Source organism: Wasmannia auropunctata, unplaced genomic scaffold (genome assembly GCF_000956235.1).
Source record: "Wasmannia auropunctata unplaced genomic scaffold, wasmannia.A_1.0 LD336050.1, whole genome shotgun sequence".
NCBI lineage: Eukaryota > Metazoa > Arthropoda > Insecta > Hymenoptera > Formicidae > Wasmannia > Wasmannia auropunctata.
In genome coordinates this window covers 923226-939779 of record NW_012026840.1, presented here as the reverse complement: position 1 = coordinate 939779, position 16554 = coordinate 923226, and the positions used below count along the sequence as shown (strand labels likewise).

General features: G+C 41.7%; 3 protein-coding genes across 4 annotated transcripts; all 3 read left to right on the top strand.

Annotated features, from left to right (window-relative positions):
• The first annotated feature begins 3701 nt into the window (after positions 1–3701).
• Positions 3702–12491, top strand: LOC105451542 (histone-lysine N-methyltransferase SETD1). 2 transcript variants are annotated; one of them, XM_011692053.1, is made up of 10 exons: positions 3702–5204; positions 5990–7857; positions 7944–8216; positions 8312–8623; positions 8710–8976; positions 9066–9724; positions 9819–10455; positions 11032–11253; positions 11342–11599; positions 11819–12491. In XM_011692053.1, exons 2-10 carry the CDS (start codon positions 6022–6024, stop codon positions 11990–11992), a joined length of 4638 nt encoding a protein of 1545 aa, XP_011690355.1. In that variant the 5' UTR covers positions 3702–5204; positions 5990–6021; the 3' UTR covers positions 11993–12491. The 2 variants fall into 2 exon arrangements, with proteins under 2 accessions (XP_011690355.1, XP_011690356.1); XM_011692054.1 differs by having other exon boundaries at positions 5967–7857.
• Positions 12492–13016: 525 nt separating this feature from the next.
• On the top strand, positions 13017–14426 carry LOC105451538 (mediator of RNA polymerase II transcription subunit 21). Its single transcript, XM_011692047.1, has 3 exons — positions 13017–13355; positions 13447–13558; positions 13642–14426. The coding sequence occupies exons 1-3, from the start codon at positions 13233–13235 to the stop codon at positions 14028–14030; spliced, it is 624 nt and encodes a 207-aa protein (XP_011690349.1). The 5' UTR covers positions 13017–13232; the 3' UTR covers positions 14031–14426.
• A 293-nt stretch (positions 14427–14719) lies between these two features.
• On the top strand, positions 14720–16524 carry LOC105451539 (ferritin, heavy subunit-like). The gene is made up of 4 exons (XM_011692048.1): positions 14720–15030; positions 15242–15428; positions 15630–15821; positions 16158–16524. The coding sequence occupies exons 1-4, from the start codon at positions 14939–14941 to the stop codon at positions 16434–16436; spliced, it is 750 nt and encodes a 249-aa protein (XP_011690350.1). The 5' UTR covers positions 14720–14938; the 3' UTR covers positions 16437–16524.
• The last annotated feature ends 30 nt before the right edge of the window (positions 16525–16554 follow it).

The window sequence follows — 16554 nt, the reverse complement described above, 5'->3', positions numbered from 1 at the left end:
TTACCTGTGCATTAAATTTAATTGCACGTTTATTATTGTACGAACTTAACCTCTATCTGCTTCATCATTCTCGGTAAAAATGTCAGTAGTCATCACGTGACCAAAAAGTCGTTAAGCCATTGGCCAAGATTGAGATTAAAGATTGAAAAAATAGACGGAATTCTAATTTCCAAAATTCAATTTCAATCTCAGTCTACTGTGCTGTCATTGGCTGAGCTTCAACCTCAATCTTAATCTCAATGTTAATCTCAATCTCCAATGCGTAGTCTGATACCGGCTTAAAGCCCCATATCAGATTAAAGATTGAGATTGAGATTGAATTGGGATTTAACCAATTAGAAGAAAGAAAACCAATCTCGAATTTAGTGAACTTTATTTTAATTGGTCAAATTCCATTTCAATCTCATTCTTTAGTCTGATACGGGCTTTAGGGTGCGTTTCCACTGAGCGCGTCACTCGAATTAACCAATCAAAACATCCCATTTTATTGCGTAATTTGCCGCGCGATCCGGAATTTTATACAAAGGAAGATTCTTTTTATCTCTAAAATGTCGAGTACACTCCCTCCTGTATCTTTTTACTCATTGCGTGGGAGCTGCCGCCTATCTAGAAGAAAAAGAAGCAATAGTCCAAAAGAGAGGATCGATTCGACCTGATAACTGATTCGACCGCGAGCCACGGTCTGAGATGGACGTCTGTGGCAGAGTGATTCTGGAATCTCCTAGAATTTTCACGGCATAATATCTCATGTCCATTCATCCAAGTATATAGGGGCCGTCCATATATTAATTACGTAAGTATATTTTTGGCCATTTTGTACCCCCCTCCCCCCCCCCTTCACCATGTAAGCAAATGTCAGAATTTCTGAAACCCCAATTACGTAAACCCCCCCCCCCACCCGTGTATTTATTTGTCAAAATTTGACTGACCCTCTCCCAGTCATGCTTACGTATATAATGACAACCACACCCCTAATGAAACTAATGAAAGCACTAAAGCAGCCAAGTTCCGGCGGGAGTTCTGGCGCAGTTTTGGGCGCATGCGTTGAGCGGCGACACGTCGAGCAACGAACAGCTGATGGTGCCGCAGCGGCTGCAGGTGGCACATCAACTGATCAACGTCCGCTGCCGGTGCCGAACACTGACGAGGGCACGGAGGAGTGTAGCACGAGCGCCTGAACCGCGGAGAGACGAGTGGAAACCCATACACCACCACCTCCTCGCGCGGCGAGACGAGTGGGATTCAGTGAGCATACATCACAGTCTCCTGGCGCGGTGAAAGGAACGGAAATCGGTAGTGATGAATGTACATCCATCAGGTGTATATTGAATACGAGAAGGCGTACTGCTAAACTCGAAGGGGGCTCGCCATTAAATGATGTTTCCAAGGTAATAACCTTCAGGTAACGACTGCCTTGAAACCTCGTCAAGACCTCGTCAGGGAATCTGAAATTCATAGGCAACTTAAAGAAGATGATGATGACCTCATCAAAACTCTAAACTGATCTGGACTGATTGCACATAGGTCATAAGGGTGAGCCACAAATAGTTCATATGGTGAGTGTAATGTATGAACTATTTGTGGCTCACTCTTGTGGCCTCTCTTCAACCATCTTCGACTCCATCCTGGACATTGTAGCATTCAATTAGCATGTTATTAGAATCTCGCTGCTGAAGCTTGACGAGATTGTGAGAGAAAAGACAATTAGGAGTCTTTCCTCTCACAATCTCGTCAAGTTCTGGCAGCGTTTCCTATGCAAAGTTTCCTAACTTTAATCGGTCGAAATTAAATAACGTCGTTTCAGATTTAACATTGTAAAAATATCCGCAATGCAGACCTTTTATTACTTTTATTACATTGCATATCAATTGAAATGAACATGAGATACTGTTTGGTAGAACATCATATTTTGAAATATGAGAATATATAGATCTTTTTAAATAAGTAAAGTGTTAATCTTTTTATAAGCATACTTAGATTTATATTTTCGATACGTATATTATTAGATCATACATATAATTAACATATAATTGCCAATGGCGATTCAAAAATATTATACCTTTAGTGACGAGAAATAATGTCGATGCGGCAGATTATCGAATGTTGGCTTACCACGAGGATGACGCATGACGCGCTCAGTGGGAACGCACCTTTATGCACACTGAGAAAAAAATTTATTGAACGAACTAAATTTGTATAGTTGTTTGATCCAATAGTTAAATTAACAATTCTTTAGTTGCACAAAGAAAGGTATAGTTCATTCATGTCAACTATCAAAAATTTTAAATTAAGAATTACCTGAACCAACTCAATTAAATTATTTTGTTCGAAATACTAGTAGTATTTATTTGTATTTGCATGCTATTTAGTTATCCAAGTAATATATTTGTTTAAATTCCAAGTATTAAACTGACTAAACGATGTTGTTGGGGATAATAAATAGTGTATATTTTGAACAGAAGGTTGAGTTAAATACGATAAATTTTTGTTGAAACAAAATAGCTAAAAAATAGTCTTTTGTTTATAGTAATAACAAATTATCTTGTGTCATCGTAGTAACGTTTAATTGAACGTATCGGACTAAATATTTTGGTAAAATAAAATAAATTTTGCATTTTTCAACCAATTTTTTTTCTCAGTGCAGCGTTATGCAAAAGTCTGTGTCTCGGCCTTTAAGGTGGGAGCACAGATTTTGATATACATAAGTGTCGGTCCACAATAAGGATGGGAAGGAGGAAGGTCCACATTAAGCCTTAAGTCGTAAGAAATAAATCAATCGTAGTCGAATATAAGAAGAATAATCGATTGTAATTGGTCGATATCTTACGGCGTAAGGCTTTAAGTCCTTATTGTGGACCGACACTAACGCTGCATAAGTCCCAAAACACAATAGCTGCGTTCCGCAAAGCGCATCATGCGCATGATATATCATGGTGTCCTTGTTGTTCATCAAATGTTAAACAAAGATAAAAAGATAAATCTTGCGCATGATGCGCTTTGCGGAACGCAGCCAATAGATGTAGTAAGCCTTAAGCCGTAAGAAATTGACCAATCATAATCCATTATTCTCTTAAAATTCAACTGCGATTGGTTAGTTTCTTACGGCTTAAGGCTTACAACTCCTATTGTGTTTCGGGACTTACGCACAAGACATAAGGCATAAGAAAATCAACCAATCAGAGTACGAAATGAAGGACTCTGATTGGTTGATTTTCTTATGCAATATATCTTTTGCGTTATGCAAAAATCTGTGCTCTCGACTTTAAAGTCCGGGGCACATAAAGTGCATAATGCGGCATAAGCATGGCATAAGACGGCTAGACCAATAAGAATCTTATATAAATCAGTATGGCGACTTTATGCTGGCTGCTCATTGGTCTAGCCGCCTTATGCTATGCTTATGTCTCATTATTCATTTTATGTGCTCCAGACCTAACAGCTCCAGAACATTCAGTAAAGAACGATTATCACGATTCATCGATTGATCGAGATTCAAAATTGTATCAAATGAGTAGTCCGTGTAATTGCCAATCAGCTGTCGCGGGTAACAAGAAGACTGAAACGTGATTGGCTACGCGTCTAATTGCATGCGAGAGTCGTGCGTTGCGTATCCACACTTTACGTGTGTGTTCGGAAATAGGACTGAAGAATCTGTCGCAAAGGAAAGAGTCCGTTCTATGCAATTTACATAATTCAGGTCTGAATTGAAGATAGAATTTATTTTATTTATGCCATGCTAACGTCAGCTTTTGGAGCATATTAACTCCAATTTTAAGTAAGGAGTTAGTAGCCAGGATATAGAAAGCCGTCTCCTTCTAAAGAAGAAAAAGAAGAAGTGAAATATCGAACGTTTAATAAATCAGAATTATGTATAAAATATATATAAGTATACATGTCAAAAGATCACACATCGAAATACGCACGTACGGCATACGAAATCATGAATAACTCGCATAGAAATCTAGCTCTGTAAGCAGTTCCGCCGGATTGAATCGTAAGTTTAATCGGAGTTTGATCTGGTTTGATCGAAGTCATTCTAGGGCCCCGCGTTATAACCTTCGCAAGGTGCAGGAGGAAGGGAGGGGGAAGGGGAGGTATCAAACGAGTCAAAAGCATCCCGAAATAGGAATAATTAATCTCATAATTAGAAGAGAGAGAGAGAGGGAGGGAGAGAGAGAACGTTTTAAGAAAAACAAAAAATGACATTACCGATCTAACTGTAGGCGAAACGCGGCGTTTGCGCGTCCAGGAGCGCGTCGACCCTGCTCAGCTCCGCTCTGCTCGCGCGAGCGAGTTTACGAGCGCACGGGGGATGCGCAAAGTGCGTCTCGCGTGCGCGACGAGTAGAGTGTAGACACGGCTAGCCAAACACGCTCAGGTGCGCCAAGGGAGTCAAGAAAGAGAGCGCGAGAGAAAGAGAGAGAGAGAGAAGGCGAGTGTGAATCGCGCGTGCCGCGACGGGTCAACAAGCGAGCGAGAGAGAGAGACAGGGAGAGAGAGAGAGAGACGTAGAAAAACTCGGCCCGTTTCATCACGTTTTCGCAAAGCCGGAGAGCCGTCAGCGGTGGCGTGAACGACGGCGGGACGACGGTCGAGAGGACGATCGGTTCGATAGCTCGACACAGAGCTGAACCCAAGCTCGGGACGTCAGGGACAGTTCAGTCGGGACGCCCCGCGCGCCGTTGCGCACCGTCGTTTGGAAGACGTTAACGAGAGAGTTTTACGCGGAGGAGTCCCGGGCCTGGCAGAGCGCAGAGAGAGACACAGAAATCGCGCCGTCGTGAACTGAATAATAAGGGTCCGTATAGGTTCCGGCGTGAGGAGTGAGACGGAGGGACGAGCGAGAGGGACGAAAAAGAGCGTGGAAGAAGTTAACCAGAAGTGGCGAGGCGAGGAGAAAGAGAGAGTGGGAGACAGAGAGAGGTAAAGGAGACACAGAGAGAGAGAGAGAGAGACACGCAGCGGGATTTGCTGATTCCCGGACGCAGTGCGACCGTGGGGATCGTCGACGGCGCCTCCGACCTCCGAAGGATCTCCCCCTCCCCCTTCCCCTCCTCCCCCCCCCGCGACGAGGAATGGCTCATCGAGGACGCTCGAGCAACCCAACCTAAAAAGCGAGCGCCCGAGAGAAGCGCCTTCGAGGTTATGTGCCGCTGAGTGAAGGAGGGGGGCCCCCCGCACGACGACGTTCTCGCGCGGCCCAAGTAGGTGCAAAGAGAGAGAGAGAGAGAGGGAGAGAGAAAGACCGCGTCGTTGAGTTCGCGAAACGGAGGACGCGACCTGGGTGCTCTCGTGGTTGACGACCTGCCGAGGATGCCGTGTCGATAAATAAAACGCCGGGGGATCGCGTATCGATCCGGGGCCTCGCGAGGTGGCCTCCGCGACGTTCACGCGACGTGTGTGAGAGAAAGAGAGAGGAGATGCGTCCTCGTGCAACGATCCGTAGCGCGAGTTGTCAAGGTTCCGCTTCTCCGAGTCGTCAACCTCTCTAACGTGGTTTCGCGCGCGTGAAACGCGATGAACGAGAGCGCGAGAGGGGAAGGAATCGCTAAAGGGATACTCGTGACCGAACTAGTCTAAGTTACGGCGTGTTGGGAGAGAGCGCGATCTTTACTTCGCGGTCGCTGAAACCGATCCTCTCGGATCATGCCGATCGTCGCCGCGTCGCTGACGGTGGGAGGGAGGGCGTATCTAAACACCTGACGACTCCCGTTTCGACAACGAATTCGCCTATTTTTGCAATTGAAGTTGATTACTTTTTAAGTGATGAACCGAGTGACGTACGAGGGATTGTGTCGCGCCGCCGCCGGCTTGCAATTTGATTTGTGTGAACGCGCATTACGCGGTATTTGTTTTTCGCGCCCGACAGACCCAGAGCGCGTCTCGCCGAGAGGTGCGAATGAAAGCTCTACGCCGCCGGTCGATTTATCGCGACTGTATAATAATAACCTGACATTGTTGTAAAGTTTTGAATAAATGTTTACGACAGACGTTCGTGTGAATGGATGATGCTCGGAGGCGATGAACGGCATGGAGAGGCATGGTCATGGACACGGGCACTCGCACGCGCACTCGCATCGTCATCGCCATTCCCATGGCAGCTCTCAGAGCACGTCGCAGAACTCGACGAGCCAGAACCCGTCGTCGAAGCACGGCCACGGACACGTGACGCATTCGCAGAAGGAGAGCACGACCGCGCCGCCGCCGCCGCCGCCGCCGACCCCGACCCCGAAGACCCAGAGGAACTTCAAGCTGCTCGTGGATCCGTTTCTAGTTAAGGGAGCTACAAGACTGTGTAGATACGATGGGACCGTGCCGGGGGATCCGACGTACCCGCAGGTCCAGCCCCGGGATCCCAGATCTCAATTGACGAGGATCTGGACGCGGCTCGAGCAGCTCGACCTGCCTGTACCTAGGTTTAAGATCGACTCCAATTACTGCGGCGAACCGCCGCCGCTGGAAGTGACGTTTTGCCATTTGAACGACAATATCGACAAGATATTTTTGACAAACATGGTGCAGAAATTCGGCTCCGTGGAGGAGCTCACTATTTATTACCATCCGTTAACCAACAAGCATCTCGGCATAGCGAGGGTGGTGTTCGAGTCGACCAAGGCGTCCAAGGCGTGCGTCGAGAAGTTGAACAATACGTCTGTGATGGGGAAGGTGTTGAGGGTGTTCCTGGATCCCTTCGGGGAGGAGTGCAAGAAGATGTTCGAGGAGCTGACCGTGGAGAAGAAACCCGTGGAGAAGAAGGTGCAGGAGAAGGAGATACCGAAGCGTGAGATACCAGAGGTGTCAGTCGAGCCGGAGAAGCACCAGACGCCGGTGGAGAAGCCCCTGCCCGCTGAGGAGAGGGACGACTTTAGAAATAGTAAAAAGGCTATTCTGAGTTCTATAGAGAAGAGCAGCAGAGAGCCGTACGTGGAGAATTCGAGATACAACAAGTACAGGGACTATCCCACGCCGAGCGGCAGTACGGGCAGTGATTTGGGCTACGGAACGGCGCCCAGTGAACTGAACTATTCTAGCAATTATTCGCAAAATTCCACCCCGGCCACGAATTACGACTTCTACTACAGCAGTTATCACCATCAACCTCCGAGTAGCTACTTACCCAGTATCCCGCAGAACGTACCGTCGCAGAGCATGCCGATTCAACAGAACTCGAACGTATGGTGGAGCAACAACTCCGGATCATCGGCTGGATACTCGAGCTCGACCTCCGTCTGGCCGATTCAACCGCACGCGACGAATCTGGACGGTGCCGGTTCTAACGTGACGCCGATTAACAACAAAACCTCCAGCGCGAAAACGCACAGCACGCCGAAGAAGGAAAAGGAGAACCAGACGACGACGACGACGACTACGACTACCACCACGGCGAAGAGCACGCCGCGTGATTCTCCGGACGAAACGCGCAAGACCCTGGATTTAGATACGAGAATCGCCATGTTGCTGAAGGACAAAGCGGGCGGAATGGCACCGCCTTTCCTACAGTTCGGCAGCGACTCGGAGGACGACAAGAAATCGCAACATGGTGATAACGAGATGCTGTCGGAGCCACCGAGTCCCTTCCTCTCGCGTGAAATATACCAGCAGTGCTTCGAGAAAATAGCAGAGAGGAACAAAGAACGGAGGAAAGCACACGAGAATAGCATTAGTCAGTTTTCCGTGGACGAGGACTTGGGTAGTGTCATAAGTTCCAGCGAGGACGAAGCGTTGTTGGGGAGTTACAGCCCGGCACCCGACGACAACGAGCCGGAGCCACCTAAGGAACCACCTCCGCCGCCGCCGCCCGACGACGACAGAATGTCCCTGAGTCCTCTGAGTTCGGGGGACGAAAAGATCGAGGAAGTGAGATTCCGTTTTATATGCGTGAAAAATGTAGTATTCATTGCTGTATACATGCCTATTTCACTTACGAATACTTTCTCAATTAGGTAATAGCGCAGACTGAACCTTCGAATCAACTGTACCCGGCAGCTGGTTACCCAGGACACTTGACACACTATCCCTCTAATGACGTTTACAATTGGCCACGACCGACGCAGTATCCGTATCCCTATGGAGCAACCTACCTGCAGAGCCACTATCAACCCAACACGGCGTCCTTTTCGGCAACAATTGGAAATCATCAAGGGGCAAATTATTATTCCTCCTTTCAATCTCGGCTACATGCCATGGCGAACTATAACATCACAAAAGATCCGCAGGTGAGATTTTATTGTTGCATCTGATGGATCTGAAACTTTGCATGTTGTGCCGCGATTGATTCGTTCGAGAAACTGTTTGAAATATTTCTATTTAGGGACCTACCATCAATGGAGTGTTGAGCAGAGTTGTGAATGAACTGAAGCAAATTCTAAAGAAAGACTTTAATAAAAAGATGGTGGAGAACACGGCGTTCAAATTGTTCGAAGTTTGGTGGGACGAGAAGAAGTCGGAGAAGAATCAAACTCAGGGTAGCGGCGATAATATCATTGTCAATAATACAGTGAAAGAGGACGTGAAGTCGCAAGGGTTGTCATCGTTATTGGAGCAAGCAACACCGCTGGGATTCAATTACGATGGTTTTGGTTTGGGTATTAGAGCTAGTATGCCAAAGATGCCTTCATTTAGGGTAAAATAATTTTATATTACTGTTTATATTTTTCTTCAGTAACGTTGAACGTTATTGTACATATTTATTTTGTGTTTTGTATACAGCGCAAGATCAAAGCTCCAAGCCCATTACCGCAAGATGAGGACAGCCGGCAATCGGGTCACGCCGATATGGAAACGATTGAAAGCGACAGTGATCTGGATATACCGCCCGTACAAAAACCGAAGAAACCACTGACTTCTCTTCCAACCATCTCCTCCTCGTCTACCACGTCTTCGTCGGTCGAAAGTAGTAGCGAGGAAATTAGCTCCAGTGAATCTTCCGATAGTTCAAATGAAAGTTCCGATGAAGAAGCTTGCTTCGAGGATGAGGTGCGTATAGAGCGTGAATGAGTGGAAAATTAAAAAAAAAACGCAACAGATTGAACAAGGTATGCTAATTAAAATGGATTTGTTTTTAGCAAGATACAGATAGCCGAATGTCCGACCATAGACCTTTGGCTTGTAATAGCGACGATCCTGATATACTGATGGAACTCGCGATCCAAAGGTCCCTAGACTGTCCCACGCCGACCGGCAGGGAAACGCCGGTGCCGGATATCAAAATTAAAGATCAAAATTCGAACGAATTCCCGCAGATTGACGATGACAATCTGAGCGATTCGTTACCTTCTTCCGTAAGATACGAAAGCGTCAAAGAAGAGGAGAGAATTGCCGAGAAGTTGCCCGTGGTCGAGGAGAAACCGTTCGACGTGTGCAGAACCTTGGACAAGGAAGTGAAGGACGTGCCGAGAATCACCGAGGACAAGGGAACGCAGAGCGACGTGAAACTCGCGCCGACGGTGATAACGTCGGCAATAAAGGAGGAGGCGTTACCGGATATGCAAAAGATGGAAAATTCGGCCGCGGAAGCTCTGATGACTCTAGCTGGGCATGATAATATTATACGGCATAGAAGTCCGGGTCCTGTACAGCCGAACATTATTCGAGCGTTGCAGACAATGTCGACAAAATACATCACTGATGAACCCATCTTGAAGGACAACGAGAAGATCGAAATGTTCAGCGAGATTCCTACAACCGACTCGGAGGAGGAGAGCTTAGAAATCAGAAGACTAAGGTTGGTTAAACGAGTTTTCATCAAGTAATGATTTTTCTACTAATTGTAGTAATCAATAATGGTATAACAATCAATATTATAATATTCTCTACAGGTATCAAGCGGAGACCGAGCTTCGATTGAACGGGCAGCGGACACCAAGCTCGCCTGGTTCTCAGGCTTCGCAGGTGTACATGGAACATTCGTATTCGTTGCCGCCTGCACAACCGGAGCCTGCGGAGCCGGTGATACGCGTACCGCCAGCCGCGATGAAAGTGAAACATCCGAAGATCGTCAAGTTGACAAAATCGAAGGATAATACTCATAAAATTGAGAAGCAGAAATCCAAGAAATATACGAAAGTGCACAGCGGTCATCAGAATCACGTGGGAGAGAAGGAGAATATCCGAAATGACTATATATACGACAAGCTTCCTAAGCAGGTCCCAGAGCCGACCGTCACGTACAAAGAACGAGATCTCATGTCAGAAATGGCTATTTTGTACGAGTTTTTAACTAGGGGAATAGACGCGGAGGACGTAGAGTATTTGAGAAGAAGTTACGAAGCTCTATTGGCGGACGATACTCAAGGTTACTGGTTGAACGACACGCATTGGGTCGACCACCCGCCGACGGATGTACCGAGCCCTGCGAAAAAGAGGAAACGGGACGAACTCCGATTGCACGCGAGTGGGAGCGCTAGAACGGAAGGATATTACAAAGTTGACATCAGGGAGAAGGCTAAGCATAAAGTAAAAAAATTAGATATGTGATATCATTTACAAGATGCTCGTTTTTTTTTTTTTTTTTTTTTTTTTAGAAAATTTAAAGTTTCAGACGTGCATATATCGTTTTAATATACTATTTTTTGTCAGTTGACATCATGGAGAAGATTAAACATAAAGTACAAAAATTAGACATACCATTTACAATATACTCATTTTTCTAAAGAAAATTGAAAGTTTTAGACGTACATATATCGTTTTAATATACTACTTTTGGTCAGTTGACATCAGGGAAAAGGCTAAACATAAAGTAAAAAAATTAGATATATATTATTTACAAAATGCTCGATTTTTTTTTAATTTGAAGTTTCAGACGTACATATATCGTTTTAATATACTATTTTTTGTCAGTTTTATGAGGAAGAAGGCTAAACATAAAGTAAAAAATTAGAAATATCATTTACAAAATGTTCATTTTTCTAAGAAAAATTTGAAGTTTCAGACGTGCATATATCGTTTTAATATACTATTTTTTGTCAAAATCTTTTGTCAAAATAGGAAGGCAGCAAATAATTTTCTTGTTTCTTTTCTTTGTTCTTACAGCATCATTATGCTCAAAGCATACAGCGCAGCAACGACGTGGAGGACAGCGGCGGCTCTTACATCGGTGGTGATGGCGTGATGAATGGTCCAAAGAATAATTCTAAAGCGTTGACCGGCAAGATGCAGGCGTTGTCGCGCGAGGCACGAAGCAATCAACGTCGGCTGTTAACAGCTTTCGGAATTGACACGGACAGTGATCTCCTTAAGTTTAATCAATTAAAGGTAGAATACGTAATTCAACATCTATTGATAATATCGCCGATGATTCGTGTACGTTCTTCCTTTAACAAGTGAATCTCTCGTGTTCCAGTTCCGTAAAAAACAATTGAAATTCGCTAAATCTGGTATTCACGATTGGGGCTTGTTTGCCATGGAACCAATCGCGGCCGATGAAATGGTCATCGAGTACGTTGGACAGATGGTTAGACCGGTTGTGGCCGATCTACGAGAAGCTCAATACGAGGCCACGGGAATCGGTAGTTCTTACCTCTTCCGCATCGATTTAGATACTATTATCGATGCGACAAAGTGCGGCAATTTGGCGAGGTTCATAAATCACAGTTGCAACGTGAGTTACTTAAGATTATCCATTTTTTTTAATCTTGACTGGCTGTATATATATAATTCTGTATGCATGTGAAAAAGAGAAAATTTTAATCTGAATTGAAATTTGATGACTGGAATTTTTCACTTATAACGAAGCGCAATATTATAATTAATCTCGAAGTGAGAGAGGCAGAGGTAATATATATTTTATTGTAATTATCATATATCTTTTTGTTTTTAGCCGAATTGTTACGCAAAAGTAATCACGATCGAAAGCCAAAAGAAGATCGTAATCTACAGTAAACAACCGATAGGAGTTAATGAAGAAATTACTTATGATTATAAATTTCCATTGGAGGAAGACAAAATTCCTTGCCTTTGCGGAGCTCCTCAATGCCGTGGTACCCTCAACTGAATCATTCATTCTTTTTCCTGTCTTCTACACTTCATCATGCCCTACTCATATTTTTGTAAATATTTCCCCATGTAAACATTTTATAAAAATGCAATGGAAAAATGCTAAATTATGTTAAGATGCGTTCTTCCTCCTTTACTATGAGACCCCCTCTGTGATTTCGACATTTTGGCAAAGCGAGATAGATGTATCAATTATATTACACTACACCGTGTGTGTTAGAATTGTTTTGCAGCGTCTCACTTTTGTATTTATCGTCGATCGCTAGATATGTTAACTTGATAGATGACATTAACAGAGATACAGCTGAGATTGTATTTAGTGCAATCATACTTGCAAATTATAAGCAATGTAAATATTCTTTGTGTATTATATACAGAGTGATTTTCAATTGTACGTCGATAATTTAGAGTGAATTCGAAATGTAAAATGAGAGAGGAATGTATGAACATAGGTTTAAGTTTTATTTTCCAAATTATAATAAAAATTTAAGAAAATATATTAAATATTATATCATTTCATTTAAAATAACATCTAAAAATACTTAATGCAAATTCGCTTTTTAGATTAATAAAATATAAATTTAATTATTACAAATATAATTAAATATATCTATTAATGCAGATATTTTATTATATGCATAATAATAATGTTATACATTCTACGTCATTTTTTATTTTGTTTCTCTACGAGAGGTATCTTATAAAGTTAACAGATTAGCGTCACAGCGCATTCGAAACTCTGCTTATACCTGCTTATAATTTTTTATCGGAAAAGGCATTCTCAAAAAAATAATTTCAGAAAGAAAACTACAGAGAACCATAACCTCTGTACACTTTCGCGTTTTCAGCGCTCTAAATAGCGAAACACGCATTTAGGTTTCCTATCCTTTCTCGCAAATTCTAGGGAATTTCAAAAAATTACGATTGCCTATTCTGTCGCGAAAAGAGCAGGTAACCTAAACGACAGTTTTTCAAAATTCCCTAGAAACCGTCGAAAAGGGTAGGAAACCTAAAAGCGTCAAAACTGGTCAACGACCAGTCAAGACGGTGTTGAATGCGGTATTACAGGTTATGATTCTCTGTATTTTTCCGTGATTGTTGTTTTCGAACGTATTTTCCAATAAACAGATATAATCAGAGTTTCGTATATGTATATTGTGACGTGATTGCACGGAAAATAAACTTTCAATCAAATTTTTCTTTAAAAAGCGCTGAAATTCTTCGGATGTCAATGACAGATGGTAAACTTTTCCCTTGAGTGTTACAAGAGGTTATCCAAATTAATTGCGAATAATCTATTATCGTATCAATTCGGCATCATGGCAGACCGCCTGACACAATTGCAAGACACTATAAACCAGGTAATGCAATTTTTTTTCTGTTTTACTGCTTCCTTTATATTACTATTAACTATAATGTTGTTAACTAACTCAACTGTTGATCTTGTGATAGCAAGCGGAGCACTTTTGCAACAGTGTCGGTATCCTACAGCAGTATTCTACGCCCAGTAAATTTCCTGGTTTCGATCGCATCGGCACCCCGCAGCCACATCAATCTCAAGAAGGTTTTTACATTTTTCGATGCATATTGATAACACAACTAATATGAAACAAACGTGTAGATTACAAATTGTTCATCTGTTTTCAGATTATGCCGCCTTATTTGCAAATCTCATTGCAAGGTGCGCCAAAGATATAGACACGCTAATTGAGAGTTTGCCGAGCGAAGAGTCGTCGCAGGAGCTGCAGGTAGACAGTCTCCGCAGACTCGAGCAGGAGAATCAACAGGCTGGCGAACAGCTGGAGGAGGTGGTGAGGCAAGGTGAGGCGCTTCTTCAGCGAATCCAAGCGGCTCTGCAGGATATCGCGCAAAGCCAATTGGATATGCAGAATCCCACGTCGACGACTGTAATCAACATGAATCTTAGCACTACCAATATAAATATAAAACAAGAGAGCCTCAGTTCTATAAATACCGTGCCTTCAAGTAATACACATCAACTGTCAAATCCTTCACCCAATTCAATAAATCAATGACATATTTATGATTTATTGTAAGGCTGTTATATTTATTGTTTGCTAGGAACTTGTAAAGCAGTTTCGACCAGTCTGTAAAATTGATACGTCAAGTACGAAGGATAACTATTATTACAACTACCTAATTGTATAACATTTTATTAAAAGTATTGAGACAATAATGGAACATTAATTTGCAATGTCAGTATTTTTTAGTATAAGTATTATAATAGTATAAGTATAATTAATATAAGTATTAGTAGTATAATTACTTGTATTTGTATCAAAAGTATAAATTTGATAATATAAAATTATTTACGTGTATTAAAATTGAAGTTCAGAAACGATTTCTCAATCACTGAAAAGAAAAATATTTTTGTTATCGAGATCTGTATATGAAAAAGCTAAAATTTATTATATTAATTTTTTTTTGTACTATCATAATGTTAATACGTATTAATATTGTGATAGTTGTACAGATTTTTATTTTGCAGTTTAGCAGGAGCTCAGTATGAGCTCTTTAGAAGATATTGTATATTAACCAATTTGTATTTATAACTCTACCGTATATTTTACAATGTATGTTAATTATTCATATAATGTAAATGAAACAAATAATGGGGAAATTTTTGGAACTGCAATCCTTCGTATTTTATTTTTGTAAATCCATATATTCATAAAATATAGTTCATCTATTTATTCTACTTAAAATTACTTTAACATTTTATTACTTTTCGTTGAAGTGGACATATTACTATCGCATCCAATGCATGATTGTGTCATATTCGATGCTAAATTCATATATGTTCATATGTAATATTATGTGCTTTTTCAAATTGATTTAAAATTAATGACATATCGTATTCTGATTTACAAATCACTTAAATAAATATGAATAAATTGATGTCATTATAAAAAATTATTGAAAGATGTTGCGAGTATTGATTCGTAAGCCTTATTGTAAAATTTTAAAATCTTACAATCATGCGTTTGTGCAAACTCGACAGTTAGGCTATACCAGGTAATTACATTGATATATCAGAATTTTAAGTGTAATGTTAAATATTTAATCACAAAATATAAAATCAAATTATAAATTTGTGAAATATATCCATATTCAAATTTAATTTGCTAGAACGTACAGTGTAGTGTCCATTTCTACTTGATCCTTTTTACTATAACATATTTAATTCTATCGAGTTATAATGTATTATTTTATAAAAATCGTGTAGCTCTCTCTCAACGCGAAAAAAATCGGGAAGTAGCGATTGCGGTCAAGCAGATGAGGTGTGTACCGATAAGCCGATAAAATGGCCGAGCGGAAACAGGATCAGTTTCGATTTCCACGAAGAAACCGAAGCTGCGATGAACAAACAGATCAACGTCGAGCTGACGGCGTTTTATTATTATTTGTCAATGGCACAATCCCTTTGTTCTCCTCGTCCATAGTTCTATATTAGTTTTCAAATTTATTTTTAAGTATTTTCTTATTTAGATTATTTTGTTTAAAGCGCTTGTAGGTCGAAAATTGTCGCTATATAACATACGCATAACATGCACGATATAAATTGAATAATTTCATTGTTATCTCGTAATTTATAATTTATGTCTCGTATGCAGGCCGCATATTTCGGCCGCGTGGACGTCGCTTTACCCGGCTGCGAGTCATTCTTCATGCAGATGCATCATGAGGAGTATCAGCATGCCTTGAGATTTTTTAACTACGTAAAAATGCGAGGCGGCAAGGTGCATTTGTGCGCCTTGCCACCGCCGGACGATCAAGACTGGAAATGCCCGTTGCACGTGTTCAAAGTATATAATAAATATTTTTTGAACAGTCGAGCCTGAATTGCAATTTAAAAGAATTTTAAACAAACGTAATATTTTAAGAAGTATAATCCCTGTAAGAATGAAGCTGGATGCACAATCAAAGGGAACAGAAAATAAGAATTTCAACCTATCAGAAACAGCTGAGTACATGGTTTCTAATAGATTGAAAAGTTCGATCTATTTCCTATTCCCTAATTTTTTTAATTATATATCCTGCAGCTTTAATAAGATAATTTTCCATATATTTAATGTAAGAGGCTGATCAGGGTTTATAATAAGTTAATTAATGCCAATTTTGTCTACGTAAATTTTTTGTAGACAGCTTTGCAGCTGGAAATCGAAGTCAGTAGAAAACTGGTCGCGGTGAACGTTGTAGCGGAGAAGCACGGTGATCTGAACGCGAGTGACTTGATCATCACCGGCTTCATGGAAGATCAGATGAAAAGCGTCAACGAATTGGGGAGATTAACGACCGTGCTGTCGGGCGTTGGCGATCAAGCGCTGGCGCGATTTCTGTTTGATAAGGATCTGCTCGAGAATTACGTCACGTCCGGTTTCAATGTTCTGAGAAATAAATCCCAGCTAAGAAACAAATAGCTCCATATGTCCTCTCTTATTGTTTTCGATGAACATATAGAATATTACTTTTTTGTAACTTATTGTAAAATATTACTTTTGTAACTTATTGTGGTTCTTATTCTTTGACTGTATAATC

Bases quoted from the DNA above. Each gene is read 5' to 3' on its own strand.
- LOC105451542 (XM_011692053.1), top strand. From the start codon at position 6,022: ATGAACGGCATGGAGAGGCATGGTCATGGACACGGGCACTCGCACGCG. The intron at 8,977-9,065 runs GTGCGTATAGAG...ATTTGTTTTTAG, and splicing joins AAGCTTGCTTCGAGGATGAG to CAAGATACAGATAGCCGAAT. The intron at 9,725-9,818 runs GTTGGTTAAACG...TATTCTCTACAG, and splicing joins TTAGAAATCAGAAGACTAAG to GTATCAAGCGGAGACCGAGC.
- LOC105451538 (XM_011692047.1), top strand. From the start codon at position 13,233: ATGGTAAACTTTTCCCTTGAGTGTTACAAGAGGTTATCCAAATTAATT. The intron at 13,356-13,446 runs GTAATGCAATTT...ATCTTGTGATAG, and splicing joins TGCAAGACACTATAAACCAG to CAAGCGGAGCACTTTTGCAA. The intron at 13,559-13,641 runs GTTTTTACATTT...ATCTGTTTTCAG, and splicing joins GCCACATCAATCTCAAGAAG to ATTATGCCGCCTTATTTGCA.
- LOC105451539 (XM_011692048.1), top strand. From the start codon at position 14,939: ATGTTGCGAGTATTGATTCGTAAGCCTTATTGTAAAATTTTAAAATCT. The intron at 15,429-15,629 runs GCACAATCCCTT...TCTCGTATGCAG, and splicing joins TTTATTATTATTTGTCAATG to GCCGCATATTTCGGCCGCGT. The intron at 15,822-16,157 runs GTATATAATAAA...AATTTTTTGTAG, and splicing joins GCCCGTTGCACGTGTTCAAA to ACAGCTTTGCAGCTGGAAAT.